The 17552-nt window shown below is 40.5% G+C and overlaps 1 protein-coding gene across 2 annotated transcripts in view; it reads left to right on the top strand.

The window, feature by feature from the left end:
- The window catches only part of IQCK (IQ motif containing K), a 125598-nt gene extending 108322 nt beyond the window's left edge, over window positions 1–17276 (top strand). The window contains exons 9-10 of one of the 2 annotated variants that reach the window (XM_061401300.1): window positions 16494–16605; window positions 16883–17276. In XM_061401300.1, the coding sequence (XP_061257284.1) occupies window positions 16494–16605; window positions 16883–16944 (174 nt within the window). In that variant the 3' untranslated portion in view covers window positions 16945–17276. The remainder of the gene's footprint in view (window positions 1–16493; window positions 16606–16882) is intronic. The other variant, XM_061401299.1, reaches the window with a different exon arrangement.
- Window positions 17277–17552: the final 276 nt, after the last annotated feature.

The raw sequence follows: 17552 nt of genomic DNA on the forward strand, positions 1-17552 counted from the left end.
ATAAATTAGGGATATAAATGTACAGTCTGGGGAATGTAATCAGTCATTCGGTTCAGTTCAGTCGCTCAGTTGTGTCCAACTCCTTGTGACCCCATGGACCGCAGCATGCCAGGCCTCCCTGTCCATCACCAACTCCTGGAGTCCAGCAAAACTCATGTCCACTGAGTCGGTGATGCCATCCAACTATCTCACCCTCGTCCTTCAATCTTTCCCAGCATCAGGGTCTTTTGCAATGAATCAGTTCTTCACATCAGGTGGCCAAAATATTGGTGTTTCAGCTTCAGCATCAGTCCTTCCAATGAATATTCAGGACTGATTTCCTCTAGGATTGACTGGTTAGATCTCCTTGCAGTCCAAGGGTCTCTCAAAAGTCTTTTTCAACACCACAGTTCAAAAGCATCAATTCTTTGGTGCTCAGCTTTCTTTATGGTCCAACTCTCACATCCGTACGTGACTACTGGAAAAACCATAACTTTGACAATATGGACTTTGTCAGTAAAGTGGTAATGTCTCTGCTTTCTAATATGCTGACTAGGTTGGTCATAGCTTTTCTTCCAAGGAGCAAGTTTCTTTTAATTTCATGGCTACAGTCACCATCTGTAGTGATTTTGGAGCCAAGAAAGTAAAGTCTGTCACTGTTTCCATTGTCTCCCCATCTATTTGTCAGGAAGTGATGGGACTGGATGCCATGATTTTAGTTTTCTGAATGTTGAGTTTTAAACCGGCTTTTTCACTGTCCTCTTTCACTTTCTTAGTTCCTCTTTGCTTTCTGCCATAAGGGTGGTGTCATCTGCATATCTGAGGTTATTGATATGTAATCAATAATTATGTAATATCTGTGATGAAAGATCATAATATAAACTTATCACGATTAGTTTGAAATGCATAGAAATATTGAATCACTATGTAATAGGAACTAAAATAGTGTTGTAGATCAATTATGCTTCAAAAACCAACTTATAGAAAAAGAGATCAGATTTGTGGTTACCATAGGTGGAGGTGGGGGAGGGGGAATTGGATGAAGGATGTTCAAACTCCAGTTATAAGATTAAATAAGCACTGGGGATGTCATGTACAACATGATAAATATAATTAACACTGCTGTATATTCTGTATGCAGAGAAGGCAACGGCACCCCACTCCAGTACTCTTGCCTGGAAAATCCCATGGACGGAGGAGCCTGGAAGGCTGTAGGCCATGGGATTGCTGAGGGTCGGACATGACTGAGCGACTTCACTTTCACCTTTCACTTTCATGCATTGGAGAAGGAAATGGCAACCCACTCCAGGGATGGGGGAGCCTGGTGGGCTGCTGTCTATGGGATCGCACAGAGTCGGACATGACTGAAGTGACTTAGTAGTAGTAGTAGTATGTTCTGTATGAAAGTGAAGAGAGTAAATCCTGAGTTCTCATCACAAGGAAAAAACTTTTTCTGTTTCTTTTATTTTGTGTCTATATGAGATGATGGATGCTCATTGAACTTATCATGGTAATCAGTTCATGATACATGTAAGTCACACCATTGTGCGATATACCTTAAACTTACACAGTACTATAGGTCAATTATATTTCAACAAAACTGAAAGAGAACAATTTTTAAATAAAAATGCTGCTCTAAACACACTTCTAATTCTCCCTGAAAGCCCAAATAACTCCTAAGAAGCATATTGTCATACCACAGATGAATATCTGTATTTCTACAATACCAGAAAATATGTGAAATCTGTGGGTTTTTATAACTAGTTCCTAAAGACAATAAGGAACACTCATAACCACCAGAATGAAACCAAATTTGTTTTGTTTTGCCAAATATCTGAGAAGTCACAAAATTTACCTACATGAGAGAGTTGGGAACTCAGAATATTTCAGTAGGTAATTGAAAGAGATTTCAAAAATGTATGTTTCCTTGATGTTGAAATCTGTCTTTCTAGAGCATAAAACCTTTCAATATAGTCATTAGGATGTCACGTCATGGCAAAGATGTAGTAAGGACTTGTGGGCACCATGGGAGGGCTGCCCACCGTACTACTTCTCTGGCATCTTAGCAGCAACTGTAATGCATTATCTTGCTCCAGAGTAATTAGCAAGTCTCCAGGGAATCATCCAGAGAGGCTCGTTATTGCCATGTTTTTGCCAAGAAGCAAGGAAAACAACTGAGCTAAGAGGAATTAAGAAGTATAGTTATGAAGGGTAGTGTCAGTCTCAGACAGCCTCTCTCTCTCTGCCTGCAGTCGCCACCTCACAGATCCATTACCTGTCTACCAGCTGACCAATGCCTAAAGTGATGCAATTATGAAATCCTTTATGTATTCAATATATTGTAAACCCTTGGGAGAAGGTCTCACTTTCAATTTTATGAATCACTGGCTCTTCAGTCTCTTGGCTCCTAAACAGCAATTTTATGATGCAACCTCAGAGCAGGATTCAGATTATTCTCATTACTTTATTAATTGATTTAAGAAATTGCTAATACCTTGAGAGCTTACTATGTGCCAGACAATATATCATCTTGTTTTCATAATGACCCAATGAGGGAAATATTTGCATTACTCTATTTTATAAATAAGGAAATGGAGGCTCAGAGAGTTTAAACAACATGTTCAAAGATGTCTCAATTTATAATTTTCAGAGCTGAGATTCAACTTCAGGCTTTCTGGTCCAGAATTGGCGATCTTCACCCTATGTTGGCTTTCATTGAAATAATATATAATTAAGAGAATTTGATTGCTTCATGGGCATTTGGGAGGGGGGATTTTATTTCTGTTTCTTTTCTTTTTTTCTTCCAGTTTTATTGAGATGTCATTGACATACAACATTGAATAAGTTTAAGGTGTATAGTATAATGATTTGACTTACATACATTGTGGAATGATGACCGCAATAAGTTTAGTGAACATACATTATCTCATATATATATACAAAATTAAATAGAGAAAAATTTTTTTCCTTGTGATGAGAACTCAGGATTTGCTCTTTTAATGGGCATTAAAAAAAAAATTCACATCCACATAATGGTGTTTTCTTCCTAGTCTTACCCAAAGTCAAGTACACAATAATGTGTATAAAACTCAGTGTGCCTATCCTGGAAGAGCAGACGGACTCCGCATGGTAATTTAAAGAAGTAAAAGTAGAAAGCCACTCGAAAGGGAGCCTTTGTTTGCAATGAAATTGTTTATGTGTTAAACATTACTCTGCACTCTGTGGTATTTGCTGATTGGTGCAACCACCACCATTTAAATGGATTCCCTAATCATGACGATAATGACCAGGATTAGCCCAGTTCAATGGGTGCATACTTTCCCCAGGGCTTACAAAAGCCTTCTCTAGGGATCCAGGCTTTCCTGGTAATAAGTTAACTACAAGGCTGCTATATTCTGCGCTGGTAAACAGCAGTCCTCAACTAAAAATGATGGAAATCAAAGAAAAGATGAAGGTCTCGGCCCAGACAGAGGAAAATCGCCCTAACCTGTTCAGCAGAACCCTGAGAACAACTGCAGGCTTCCTGAGTGGTGGGCAAATGGGTGTTTGTTTGTTGAGTACTTAAGTGATTGAGAATTCAAGGGATTATAGCAAAAAATCCATCAATGATTTTTAAGTTAAAGAACTCTTGTTTGCCTCTCAGCAGCCTGCTATTTAAAATTAAAACACGTGTATTCCTAAAACAATATGTGGTCATTGTAAACATCCCAAACAATTCAATCCAGAAAAACATGTAGTGAAAAATGAAAGTCCCTCTCCCCACCAATTTCATTTTCTCCCTAGTCAGTTCAGTTCAGTTCAGTTGCTCAGTCGTGTCCGACTCTTTGTGACCTCATGAATTGCAGCACGCCAGGCCTCCCTGTCCATCACCAACTCCCGGAGTTCACTCAGACTCACGTCCATTGAGTCGGTGATGCCATCCAGCCATCTCATCCTCTGTCATCCCCTTCTCCTCCTGCCCCCAATCCCTCCCAGCATCAGAGTCTTTTCCAATGAGTCAACTCTTCGCATGACCAAGTACTGGAGTTTCAGCTTTAGCATCATTCCTTCCAAAGAACTGGAGAAGGAAATGGCAATCCACTCCAGTGTTCTTGCCTGGAGAATCCCAGGGATAGGGGAGCCTGGTGGGCTGCCATCTATGGGGTCGCACAGAGTCGGACACAACTGAAGTGATTTAGCAGCAGCAGCAGGAGCTTCCAAAGAACACCCAGGACTGATCTCCTTTAGAATGGACTGGTTGGATCTCCTTGCAGTCCAAGGGACTCTCAAGAGTCTTCTCCAACACCACAGTTCAAAAGCATCAATTCTCCAGCACTCAGCTTTCTTCACAGTCCAACTCTCATATCCATATATGACCACTGGAAAAACCATAGCCTTGACTAGATAGACCTTTGTTGGCAAAGTTATGTCTCTGCTTTGGAATATGCTATCTAGGTTGGTCACAACTTTCCTTCCAAGGAGTAAACATCTTTTAATTTCATGGCTGCAGCCACCATCTGCAGTGATTTTGGAGCCCCCCAAAATAAAGTCTGACACTGTTTCCCCATCTATTTCCCATGAAGTGATGGGACCAGATGCCATGAGCTTCGTTTTCTGAATGTTGAGCTTTAAGCCAACTTTTTCACTCTGCTCTTTCACTTTCATCAACAGGCTTTTGAGTTCCTCTTCACTTTCTGCCATAAGGGTGGTGTCATCTGCGTATCTGAGGTTATTGATATTTTTCCCAGCAATCTTGATTCCAGCTTGTGCTTCTTCCAGCCCAGTGTTTCTCATGATGTACTCTGCATATAAGCTAGATAAGCAGGGTGACAATATACAGCCTTGACGTATTCCTTTTCCTATTTGGAACCAGTCTGTTGTTCCATGTCCAGTTCTAACTGTTTCTTCCTGACCTGCATATAGGTTTCTCCCTAGAGGAACCCACAACTCCTTCCAAATTTTAAGAATAAACCAACTGTAAAGAAATAATTTGACTATAGTAAAGCAACTTACTGATTATAATTAGTATTAACCCTTCTTTAGTGATTCAGAAGATTCTCCAAGTTTATTCTCATTTAGGGTATGAGTTGTCACAGGGAAGAAATGTAAGGATATCTGTGTTCTTGGATCCTGATAAACAGAAGCTTGTGGGAAAGTTGTGGATAACCCTCTTTTTGGCCTTCTGGAAGAATTTGAGCTTGCTCAGACCACAGCTGATAATCTTCCTATCCAGAACAAAGATGTTGAAGGTACCTAACCTTATGAAATAAGACTTTGGGGAACACTATAAAAGTGTTGATTTGTAACTTAAAAGATTTGGGGGATTATTTCTATGACATAAATATTGGGTCATTTTTATTCTCTGAAATTTGCATCACTTTATAATTTATAGGTAGATACATATATAGTACTTTATATGTATATATAATTTTTAAAATATATGTTTATAGACAAATTGTATTTGTTTAAGCAAGAATAGTTTTCATTTATAAACTCAACTGAAAACAGTCAGTCTTCTTTATTTTGGAAAAAGAAAATTACTTGAGTAGTTATCTTAAAACAAGTGAGGCACACTATACCCCATGCCCTGGGAGAGGAAGTAACAGGAAGAATTTTATTCTTCTTGAATTTGATCAGGACAGTTCTCCAAATTCCTCTTGGTGAGTAGAGCTCTGGGGTGCTTTGGATTGATCTGCATAAAGAAACTAGAAACTTTCTGGAAGGGAAGGGATAGAAATCATCCCAACCCCAACATTTCTCAAGATTCCTAGTTATAAAAATCCATGGGAGAATCCTTCTGGAAGACAGCAGGACTGTTGGGAAACTAATCCAGGAAGGTAAAAGGTTAAAGGATGTTCATGACAGCAAGTTTGCCATGACTGGGCTCCCTGCCAATTTAAAGTGGTTGTTTTTGCTTTGAAACTGGGGAAAAAAAAAAAAAAAGTACAGTCATCCCTCAGTATCTACAGGGGATTGGCTCCAGAACCTGCATAGATACCAGAATGGGAGGAAACTCAAGTCCCACAGATGCTGCTTGGTATCTGAAGTTCCACATCTATGGATTCAAGCTACTGTGGATTGTGTAGTACTGAACGGTGTAAGTGGATACAAGCAGTTCAAACCCATGTTGCTCATGGGTTAACTGTACTTCCATATGTTAGTGGTGGATCTGGATCTGAATAGATTTTGCTGCTTGTTCTTTTGTTTCAACTTCAACTTTTATTTTTCCAAAATAAAGAAGACTGTTTCTAGTTGAATTTGTAAATGAAAACTACTCTTGCTTAAAAAATATAATTTGTTTATAAATATATATTTTAAAAATTACATATACATGCAAAGTACTATATATGTATATACCTATAAAGTTATGCAAATTTCAGAGAATAAAAATGACCCTATATTTATGTCATAGAACATAATCCCCCAATTTGCAAGAGGTATGCAAATCTCTTTGGATATCTAGGAGACTTATAATGTGCTATATTCAACTAAACCACATTGCCACATTTAAAAAATAATCTTTCAATCCAGCTGTGATGAGCATTTTGGGAAGAAATTCATATGCTAAATGTAAGCAGCATTAAATATGTCAGGATTTAATAAGTGTATACTAAGCTTTATTCACAATCCCTGTACCTTATTTAGGAGGTGAATAAATTTTAACTTAAAGGAAAAAGCATTAGGGGAATAGAATTGAGAGGTTGGAAATGAACCCATACAACTGTGGTCAGATGATTTCTAACAAGGATACCAAGACTATTCAATGGGGGGAGTGACTGTCTCTTTAACAAATGATGCTGGGAAAACTGGATGTCTACATGGAGAAGAATTAAGTTGGACTGTAGTTTTATGGGCTTCCATGGTGGCTGAGACACTAAAGAATCTGCCTGCAACGCAAGAGACCCAGCTTTTGAAAGACTGTTGCTGACACACAAAAAGATGCTGGGATTCTTGGCCTCCAGAGGAGAAGAATTCAATCCAGGACCAGAGATGAGGCTTGATCGCTCAGAGCTTTTGTGTAACAAAGAACTAGAGCTCCAAACATCCTTACCTTGTCCTAAAGAATCCCGGAGGAGCCCCCAAGATGAAAGGTTGTTGCTGAGCCACGCAAAGATGCCAGGATTTTTGGCCTCCAGAGGAGAAGAATTCAATCCAGGGTCAGAGACGAGGCTTGATCACTCAGAGCTTTTGTGTAATAAAGTTTCATTAAAGTATAAAGGAGATAGAAAAAGCTTCTGACATAGGCATCAGAAGGGGGTAGAAAGAGCACCCCTTTGCTAGTGTTAGCCATGGAGTTATATACTCTCTAATTAGTTATTACAGTGAATCAAAAGAATGTCTAGAGGTTGTAAAGACCTCACTAGACCTACTCCCATAATTTACAACCTTAAAATAACAGGATTAGCCGGAAGGTTTTTTCCAGAGACTGTCCTCAAGCAGGATACATTATTGTTATATAATCCTAAGAAATGTAGAGGGACAAAAAAAGTTTGTCCTTTCTTCCTCCTTGAGAATTCCAGACCCCTCTCTCCTTGGGGAACCCTGGACTTCTTATCAATCTGCCTAGGAATTGACTCTCTCACTTTGATCCCTGGGTCGGGAAGATCCCCTGGAGAAGGAAATGGCAACCCACTCCAGTGTTCTTGCCTGGAAAATCCTGTGGATGGAGGATCCTGGCAGGCTACAGTCCATGGGGTCGCAAAGAGTCGAACACAACTGAGCGACTTCACTTTCTTTCACTTCCTAATACTATACTGTGTAAAAAATTAACTCAGAATGGATCATAGAGCTAAATACAAGGTCTAAAGCTATACAACTCTTGTAAGAAAACATACAAGTAAATCTTTAAGGCCTTGAATTCAATAGTGATTTCTTAGATGTGACACCCAAAGCACTAGCAACAAAGGAAAAATATTCAATTGGACTTCATCAAAATTAAAAACTTTGTGCATCAAAGGACACTATCAAGAGAGTTAAAAGACATTTTACAGAATGGGAGAAAATATTAACAAGCGTGTATCAAGTAAGAGTCTAATATCCAGAATATATAAAAAATATAATTCGACAATAAAAAGACAACTCCATTTTATAAAGAGCAAAGAACTTCAGTAGATATTTCTCTGAAGAAGATACACCAGTGGCCAACAAACACATGAAAAGATGCTCAATGTCATAGTCATTCAGTTCAGTTCAGTTCAGTTCAGTTGCTCAGCTCTGTCTGACTCTTTGTGACCCCATGAATCGCAGCACGCCAGGCCTACCTGTCCATCACCAACTCCCGGAGTTCACCCAGACTCACATCCATCAAGTCAGTGATGCCATCCAGCCATCTCATCCTCTATCGTCCCCTTCTCCTCCTGCCCCCAATCCCTCCCAGCATCAGAGTCTTTTCCAATGAGTCAGCTCTTCGCATGAGGTGGCCAAAGTACTGGAGTTTCAGTTTTAGCATCATTCCTTCCAAAGAAATCCCAGGGCTGATCTCCTTCAGAATGGACTGGTTGGATCTCCTTGCAGTCCAAGGGACTCTCAAGAGGCTTCTCCAACACCACAGTTCAAAAGCATCAATTCTTCAGCGCTCAGCCTTCTTCACAGTCCAACTCTCACATCCATACATAACCACAGGAAAAACCACAGCCTTGACTAGATGAACCTTTGTTGGCAAAGTAATGTCTCTGCTTTTCAATATGCTATCTAGGTTGGTCATAACTTTCCTTCCAAGGAGTAAGTGTCTTTTAATTTCATGGCTGCAGTCACCATCTGTAGTGATTTCGGAGCCCAGAAAAATAAAGTCTGACACTGTTTCCACTGTTTCCCCATCTATTTCCCATGAAGTGATGGGACCGGATGCCATGAGCTTCGTTTTCTGAATGTTGAGCTTTAAGCCAAAGGAAAAGCAAATCAAAACCAAAGTGAGATACCATTTTACATCCACTAGGATGGGTATGATAATAAAATTTTTTAAATGGAAAATAAGTATTGGCAAGGATGTGAAGAAATTAGAACCCTCATGCATTGCTGATGAGAATATAAAATGATGTAGCTACTGTGAAAAACAATTGATGACTTCTAAATAAGTTAATCATAAACTTACCATACAACCCAGCAATTCCACTCCTAGGTATATACTAAAGAAAAATTGAAAATAGATGCTCAAGCAAAAACTCATAAACTTATGTTTGTAGCAGCTCTATTAAGAATAGCCAAAAAGGTAGACACAACTCAAATGTTCATCAGCTAATGAATGGATAAACAAAATGTGGCATGACTATGCCATGGAATATTATTCAGGAAGGAAGTACTGAAAATGTTATAAAGTGAATGAACCTTGAAAATATTAAATCCTAAGTGAAAGAATCCCCTTCATGGATCACAGCCGTGGGATCATAAACAAAGGGGCTTATGTAATTCAAATAAGCTAAGAGCCAAGCTGGTCAGGGCCACACAAGACAGATGGGTCATAGTAAAGAGTTCTGACAACATGTGGTCCCCTGGAGGAGGAAATAGCAACCCACTCCAGTATTCTTGCCTGGAGAACCCCATGGACAGTATGAAAAGGCAAAAAAGATATAACACTGGAAGAGGAGCCTCCCCAGGTTGGAAGGTGTGCAATATGCTGGGGAAGAGTGGAGAGCAATTATTAATAGCACCAGAAAGGAAGAAGTGGCTGGGCCAAAGTGAAAATGATGCTCAGCTGTGGATGTGTCTGCTGGCGAAAGTAAATCTGATGCTGTAAAGAACAATATTGTATAGGAACATGGAATGTTAGGTCCGTGAATCAAGGTAAATTGGACATAGTCAAGCAGGAGACGGTGAGACTGAACATTGATATCTTAGGAATCAGTGAGTTAAAATGGGTGAATTTAATTCGTATAACCATTTTATCTACCACTGTGGGCAAGAATCCCTTAGAAGAAATGCAGTAGCCCTCATAGTCACCAAAAGAGTCCAAAATACAGTATTTTGGTACACTCTCAAAAACAACAGAATGATCTTGGTTCATTTCCAAGGCAAACCATTTGACATCACAGTAATCCAAGTCTATGCCCCAACCACTGATGCCAAAGAAAATTAAGTTGAATGGTTCTATAAAGACTGACAAGACCTTCTAGAACTAACACCAAAAAAAAAAAAAAAAAGGTGTCCTTTTCATTTTAGGGGATTGGAATGCAAAAGTAGGAAATGAAGAGATACCAGGAATGACAGGCAAGTTTTGTCTTGGAGTACAAAATGAAGTAGGTCAAAGGCTAACAAAATTTTGTCAAAAGAACACACTGGTCATAACAAACACCCTCTTCCAACAGCACAAGAGATGAGTCTACACATGTACATCACCAGATTGGTCTACACCAAAATCAGATTGATTATGTTCTTTGCAGCCAAAGATAGAGAAGCTCTATACAGTCAGTAAACACAAGATCTGGAGCTGACTGTGACTCAGATCACAACCTCCTTATTGCAAAATTCAGGTTTAAACTGAAGAAAGTAGGGAAAGCACCAGGCCATTCAGGTATGGCCTAAATCAAATCTCTTATAATTATACAGTGAAGATAAATAAATTCAAGGAATTAAATCTGATAGACAGAGAGCCTGAAGAACAATGAAAGGTTCATAGCATTGTGCAGGAGGCAGTGACCAAAATCATCCCAAAGAAAAAGAAATGCAAGAAGGCAAAGTGGTTGTCTGAGGAGGCTTTACAAATAGCTGAGGAAAGAAGAGAAATGAAAGGCGAGGGAGAAAACGAAAGATATACCCAACCGAATGCAGAGTTCCAGAGAACAGCAAGGAGGGATAAGAAGGCCTTCTTAAATGAACAATGCAAAAAAGTAAAAGAAAACAATAGAATGGGAAAGACTAGAGATATCTTCAAGAAAATTGGAGATATCAATGGAACATTTCATGCATGGATGGGAACAATAAAGGACAGAAAAGATAAGGACCTAACAGAAGCAGAAGAGATTAAGAAGAGGTGGCAAGAATATGCAGAAGAACTATACAAAAATGATCTTAATGACCCAGATAACCACAATGGTGTGGTTAGTGGTCACTCACCTAGAGCCAGACATCCTGGAATGTGAAGTCAAATGGGCCTTAGGAAGCATCAGTACGAACAAAGCTAGTGGAGGTGATGAAATTTCAGCTGACCTATTTCAAATCCTAAAAGATGATGTTGTTAAAGTGTTATGCTTAATATGCCAGCAAATTTGGAAAACTCAGAGGTAGCCCCAGGACTGGAAAAGGTCAGTTTTCATTCCAATCCCAAAGACAAGCAATGCCAAAGAATGTTCAAAGTACTGCAGAGTTGTGCTCATGTCATATTCGAGCAAGGTAATGCTCAAAATCCTTCAAGCTATGCTTCAGCAGTACATGAACCGAAAGCTTCCAGGTGTACAAGCTGGGTTTCAAAGAGACAGAGGAACCAGAGATCGAATTGCCAGCATTCATTGGATCATGGAGAAAGCAAGGGAGTTCCAGAAGAACATCTACTTCTGCTTCATTGACCATGCTAGAGCTTTTGAAGGGGGGCAAGCAGAGGATGAGATGGTTAGATGGCATCACCAGCTCAAAGGACATGAATTTGAGCAAACTCCGGGAGACAGTGGAGGACAGAGAGCCTGGCGTGCTGCTGCTCATGGGGTTGCAAAGAGTTGAACACAACTTAGTGGCTGAACAACAACAATAAATGAAAGAATCCAGACACAAAATGCTACCTACTAATGAGTTTATTTATATAAAATATCCAGAATAGGAAATCCATAGAGACTGTGAATCTACAGATTAAGATGAGACTGTGGAGACTACGGGCTTCCCTGGTAGCTCAGCTGGTAAAGAATCTGCCTGCGATGCAGGAAACCCCGGTTTGATTCCTGGGTTTGGAAGATCCCCTGGAGAAGCGATAGGCTACCCACTCCAGTATTCTTGGGCTTCCCTTGTGGCTCAGTTGGTAAAGAATCTGCCTGCAATGTGGGAGACCTGGGTTCACCCCTTGGGTTGGGAAGATCCCCTGGAGGAGGTAATGGCACCCCACTCCAGTACTCTTACCTGGAAAATCCCATGGACAGAGGAGCCTGGTGGGCTGCAGTCCATGGGGTCGCTAAGAGTCGGACACGACTGAGCGACTTCATTTTCACTTTTCACTTTCATGCATTGGAGAAGGCAATGGCACCCCACTCCAATACTCTTGCCTGGAGAATCCCAGGGACGGGGGAGCCTGTTGGGCTGCCATCTATGGGGTCACACAGAGTCGGACATGACAGTAGCAGCGACTAAGCACAACACCACACATGGAGACTACAGCAGATTAGTGGGTGCCAGGGGCTGGGGAGAGGGGAGAATTGCAAGTGACTGCTTAATGCATTTGTGATTTCTTTTTTGGATGATGACGATCTTCTGGAATTAGATAGTGGTGATGTTTGTACAATATTGTAAATACACTCATGCCACTGAATTTTATACTTTGGTTAAAATGATAGATTTTATGTTATGTGCATTTTACCATAATTTATAAGAACTGGAGTTCCTGATGACTGAAAATCTAATGGGAGGGAAGGGCAACAGGCTCCCAAAGTCAAGTTACTATGAGAGAAGTAAGAGGTAGACTCTCCCGATGGGGGAGGAACACAGAGGAATGGCAATGAGGTGGCTGGTACTGTGAGTTGGGACTCAGTGTAGCTCTTTCGAGGACCGTGTTCTTGCCCTGGAAAGGTGGATGTGTGAGTGACTTTGAATGGTTCAAATCAAAGGATTGCAGTGATCACAGTAGGAAGCCTGGGTTCCAATGATCAGAGTAGCAAGTCTGAAGACCCAGTGGTGTCCAGGAAAATCGGGAGGTTGGGTTCTGGCTTGGAGGCGTCGCCTGGATCAGCAGAGCTGGGGGCAGCTGCCCCTTTAGAGGAGCCTGTGCTCTCCCACTTGCCCGCTTCCTGGGCTTTCTTTACTCATTTTCCTTAAATGCCAGGTCCCCAGGACGCCATGACACTCCACTCGCCTCCTCTCCACAGCCAACTCCAGGTTGTCCTTCCACACTCAGCCCAGAGGCGATTTCCTCCATGAAGGCTTTCCCGACCTCTCCAGGCTGAGTTCGCTTCCCGCTCTGTGTCCCCTTGTACTCACTGATATCGTTACTCTTACCACACCTTACTGATCTTGCTCCTGTGAATCCTGTGTCTCTCAAGGGAAACTGGAACATCTTGCCTATGTTTGAATCCATTTCCTAGCTGTGAGATTACACAAACCACTTAAACTTGGTTTCCTTATCTGTAAGATGGGGATAATCTGCTTTTGATGGTTAAAATATATAAAAACCTAAACAATGACTGAGACATAAATGTTCAATAATTATGAGTTATATTAATGGTTTAATAATTATTATTATAATTACCACTAGTTATTTCTTTATTCCCAATGCCTTGTACAAAGCCCAGTATGCAGTAGGCACTCAATCAAATAAAACTGTTTTGTCTAGAACTCTGCTGTCCTGTACAATAGCCACCAGCTACATGCAGCTATTGAGCACTTAAAAATATCCAAATTTAAATATTCTGTAAGTGAAATACATATCAGAGGTTGGATACTTAGTATAGAAAACAGCAAAATAGTTCATAAAAATATTTTATATTGATTATGTGTTGAAATGATATTATTTTGGATCTTTCAAGTTAGATAAAATGTATTCCTTTTTAAATATTTATTTATTTGGCTGCATCAGGTCTTAGTTGCAGCACTCAGGATCTTTGATCTTCATTGCACCATGTGGGGTATTTAGTTGAGCCATGTGGGATCTAGTTCCCTGACCAGGAATCAAATCCAGGCCCCACTGAATTGGGAGTGTAGAGTTTTAGCCACTGGACCACGAGGGAAGTCCAACAAAATGTATTCTTAAAATAATCTTGCCAGTTTATTTTCACTTTTTGAAATGAGATTGCAATAGAACTATCATGTAATCCAGCAATTTCACTTCTGGGTATTTACCCTAAGAAAACAAAAACACTAATTCAGAAAGATACAGGAATTCCTGGTGCTCCAATGGTTAGGACTTGTGTTTTCACTGCCAAGGGCCTGCATTTGATCCCTGGTTGGGGAACTATGTTCACTGCAGCATTATTTACAATAGCTAAGATTATGGAAGCAACTGAAGTGTCCATGGATGGATTAATGAATCAAGATGTGTTATATATGTATATACTGGAGAAGGCAATGGCACCCCACTCCAGTACTCTTGCCTGGAAAATCCCATGGACGGAGGAGCCTGGTAGGCTGCAGTCCATGGGGTCGTGAAGAGTCAGACACAAATGAGTGACTTCACTTTCACTTTTCACTTTCATGCGTTGGAGAAGGAAATGGCAACCCACTCCAGTGTTCTTGCCTGGAGAATCCCAGGGACAGGGGAGCCTGGTGAGCTGCCGTCTATGGGGTCGCACAAAGTTGGACATAACTGAAGCAACTTAGCAGCAGCAGCAGCAGCAGCATATATATATACATGTATTTCCAGAGAAGGCAATGGCACCCCACTCCAGTACTCTTGCCTGGAAAATCCCATGGATGGAGGATCCTGGTAGGCTGCAGTCCATGGGGTCATTAAGAGTTGGACACAACTGAGCAACTTCACTTTCACTTTTCACTTTCCTGCATCGGAGAAGGAAATGGCAACCCACTCCAGTGTTCTTGCCTGGAGAATCCCAGGGACAGAGGAACCTGGTAGGCTGCCGTCTATGGGGTCGCACAGAGTCGAACACAACTGAAGTGACTTAGCAGTAGCAGCATACATGTGTTTCATTTCGGTTCAGTCGCTCAGTCGTGTCTGACTCTGTGCGACCCCGTGGACTGCAGCACGCCAGGCCTCCCTGTCCATCACCAACTCCCAGAGCTTGCACAAACTCATGTGCATTGAATCAGTGATGCCACCCAAACATCTCATCCTCTGTCGTCCCCTTCTCCTCCTGCCTTCAATCTTCCCCAGCATCAGGGTCTTTTCCAATGAATCAGTTCTTCAAATCAGGTGGCTAAAGTATTGGAGTTTCAGCTTCAACATCAGACCTTCCAATGAATATTCAGGACTGATTTCTTTTAGGATTGACTGGATCTCCTTGCAGTCCAAGGGACTTCTTGAGTCTTCAAGACTTCAGGAGTCTTCTCCAACACCACAGTTCAAAAGCATACATTTTTTGGTGCTCAGCTTTCTTTATAGTCCAACTCTCACATTCATACATGACTACTGGAAAAACCATAGCCTTGACCAGATGGACCTTTGTTGGCTTTTTAATATGCCTGCCTAGGTCAGTCACAACTTTTCTTCCAAAGAGCAAGTATCTTTTAATTTCATGGCTGCAGTCACCATCTGCAGTGATTTTTGGAGCCCTCCAAAAAAATAAAGTCTGCCACTGTTTCCCCATATTTGCCATGAAGTGATGGGGCCAGATGACATGATCTTAGTTTTCTGAATGTTGACCTTTAAGCCAACGTTTCCCCCTCTCATCTTTCATCAAGAAGCTCTTTAGTTCTTCACTTTCTGCCATAAGGGTGGTGTCATCTGCATATCTGAGGTTATTGATATTTCTCCTGGCAATCTTGATTCTAGCTTGTGCTTCCTCCAGCCCAGCATTTCTCATGATGTATGCTGCATATAAGTTAAATAAGCAGGGTGACAATATACAGCCTTGACATACTACTCCTTTTCCTAGTTTGAACCAGTCTGTTGTTCCAGTTCTAACTGTTGCTTCCTGACCTGCATATAGATTTCTCAAGAGGCAGGTCAGGTGGTCTGGTATTCCCATCTCTTTCAGAGTATTACTGAATCATAAAAAAAGAATGAAATCTTGCCATTTGTGACAACGTGGATAATTCTAAAGGATATTAGGCTAAGTAAAATAAGTCAAAGAAAGACAAATACTGTAAAATTTCACTTATATATGGAATCTAAAAAAACAAATGAACAAATAAAACAGACTCACAGATAGGGAGAACAAACTGGTGGCTGCCAGAGGGGAGGTGAGTGGGGGAATGTGCAAAGAGGTGAAGGTGACTGAGAGGTACAAAAACTTCCAGTTATAAAATAAATGTCATAGGGATGTAACTTACAGCCTAAGGAATATAGCCAATAATACTGTAACAATTTTGTATGTGACAGATGGTTACTAGACTTATGGTGATCATTTCATAAGGTATTTAAATGTCAAATCACCTGGAACTAACATATTGTATGTCAATTATCCTTCAATAAATAAAGAAATATTTTTTAAAAATAAGATGAGACTTTAAGGAAATTTATAATTACACATGTAGTTTCATTATATTTCTGTTGAACAGCACAGATCTAGAAAGTTCTCAGCCTGCCATTAGTATAGCAAACCTTCATCCAGCCTCATTTACTCTTGAATATTATGTGAGCTTTAGGAGTATAGTTAATTCATTTAGAACAATGATTAATTTGGAATCAAAAGTAATCCAGGTGATTTACAAAGGATTTTCCTTGCAGGGCTAGCAAGTTAATGTGTAGAAGTGTGTAGAAAGGGAACTAAAGCTTTGCAGGAATTTTCCAGGTTCGCTGCGATCCTGAGATTCAAGAATTGCGTCAGTGGCAGAAGAAGCTCCGTGAGGACAAGCATATTCGCCAGCGAGTCAAAATCTTCTGGGCCAAACAAGAACAAAAAGGTCAGTTGTATGATTCACAACCTGTGGTTTATTCAGGAAAAGCCTGAGTCTTGCTCCAGGATCAAGAAGGAAGCCCTGCGCGGTTTCCTGGGGTCCTTGTTCTGCACGGAACTCCACTGGGGTAAGGGAGGGGGCGGCATGTTAAAGAGTCGGCTCCCGAATGACAGCGGTGACGCGATGTAACTGTTCCAGCTGTTCCCCTCACTTAGGTACACGTCAGTGTCATCCCGCGTTTGCAGCTCTCTCTCTCTCTCTCTCTCTCTCTCTCTCTCTCTAGCTACAAACAAAAAGAATAACCCATCATTTTGGAAACACAGTGCCCATCAGTGTGATGGGTAGTTATCATCTAAGCTGTTGATTGTGTGTCTGAACTTAAGTGCTGTTTTATGCCATCCTAGCCCCTTTTCTGAGAAATTAAACACATGTACAGAGTGAAGCGCTAGGAATAACAGAGCAAGCACCCTTCACCTGTCTTGTATATGTCACAATTTTGTCCTATTTGCCTCCCTTTTTTTTTTTTTTAAACTTTGTTACTACATATTTGTGGTAGAAAAATTAGGAAAAAAATAACCAAAAAAGGAGAAAAGTCAGAAATGTCACCACTGTTAAAATTTTGGTGCACATCCTGCTATACTTTTTCCAGTACAAAATGATGCAAATAAATATCCATTTGTATATTATTAAATGTGGGTTTTTGCATTCTACTTCCCATATATCTGTTCATTCTATTGTGTCATCTCCACTGTCACTGAACTCACTCAGAACGTCATTCTGGTCAGCCCTAGAGAGTGGTATTGGGATGTCTAATAGCTGTGTGGTATTGATTTAGTGTCATTTATTTAACCAACAACATGGAATGAGACTCATGATGGATTGTTAAGGGGAAAATAACTGCAGGACAATAAATTTTCATTAAGAAAATTAAGATTCATTAAGAATCCCCTTGC

Source organism: Bos javanicus, chromosome 25, assembly GCF_032452875.1.
Source record: "Bos javanicus breed banteng chromosome 25, ARS-OSU_banteng_1.0, whole genome shotgun sequence".
NCBI classification, from domain to species: domain Eukaryota; kingdom Metazoa; phylum Chordata; class Mammalia; order Artiodactyla; family Bovidae; genus Bos; species Bos javanicus.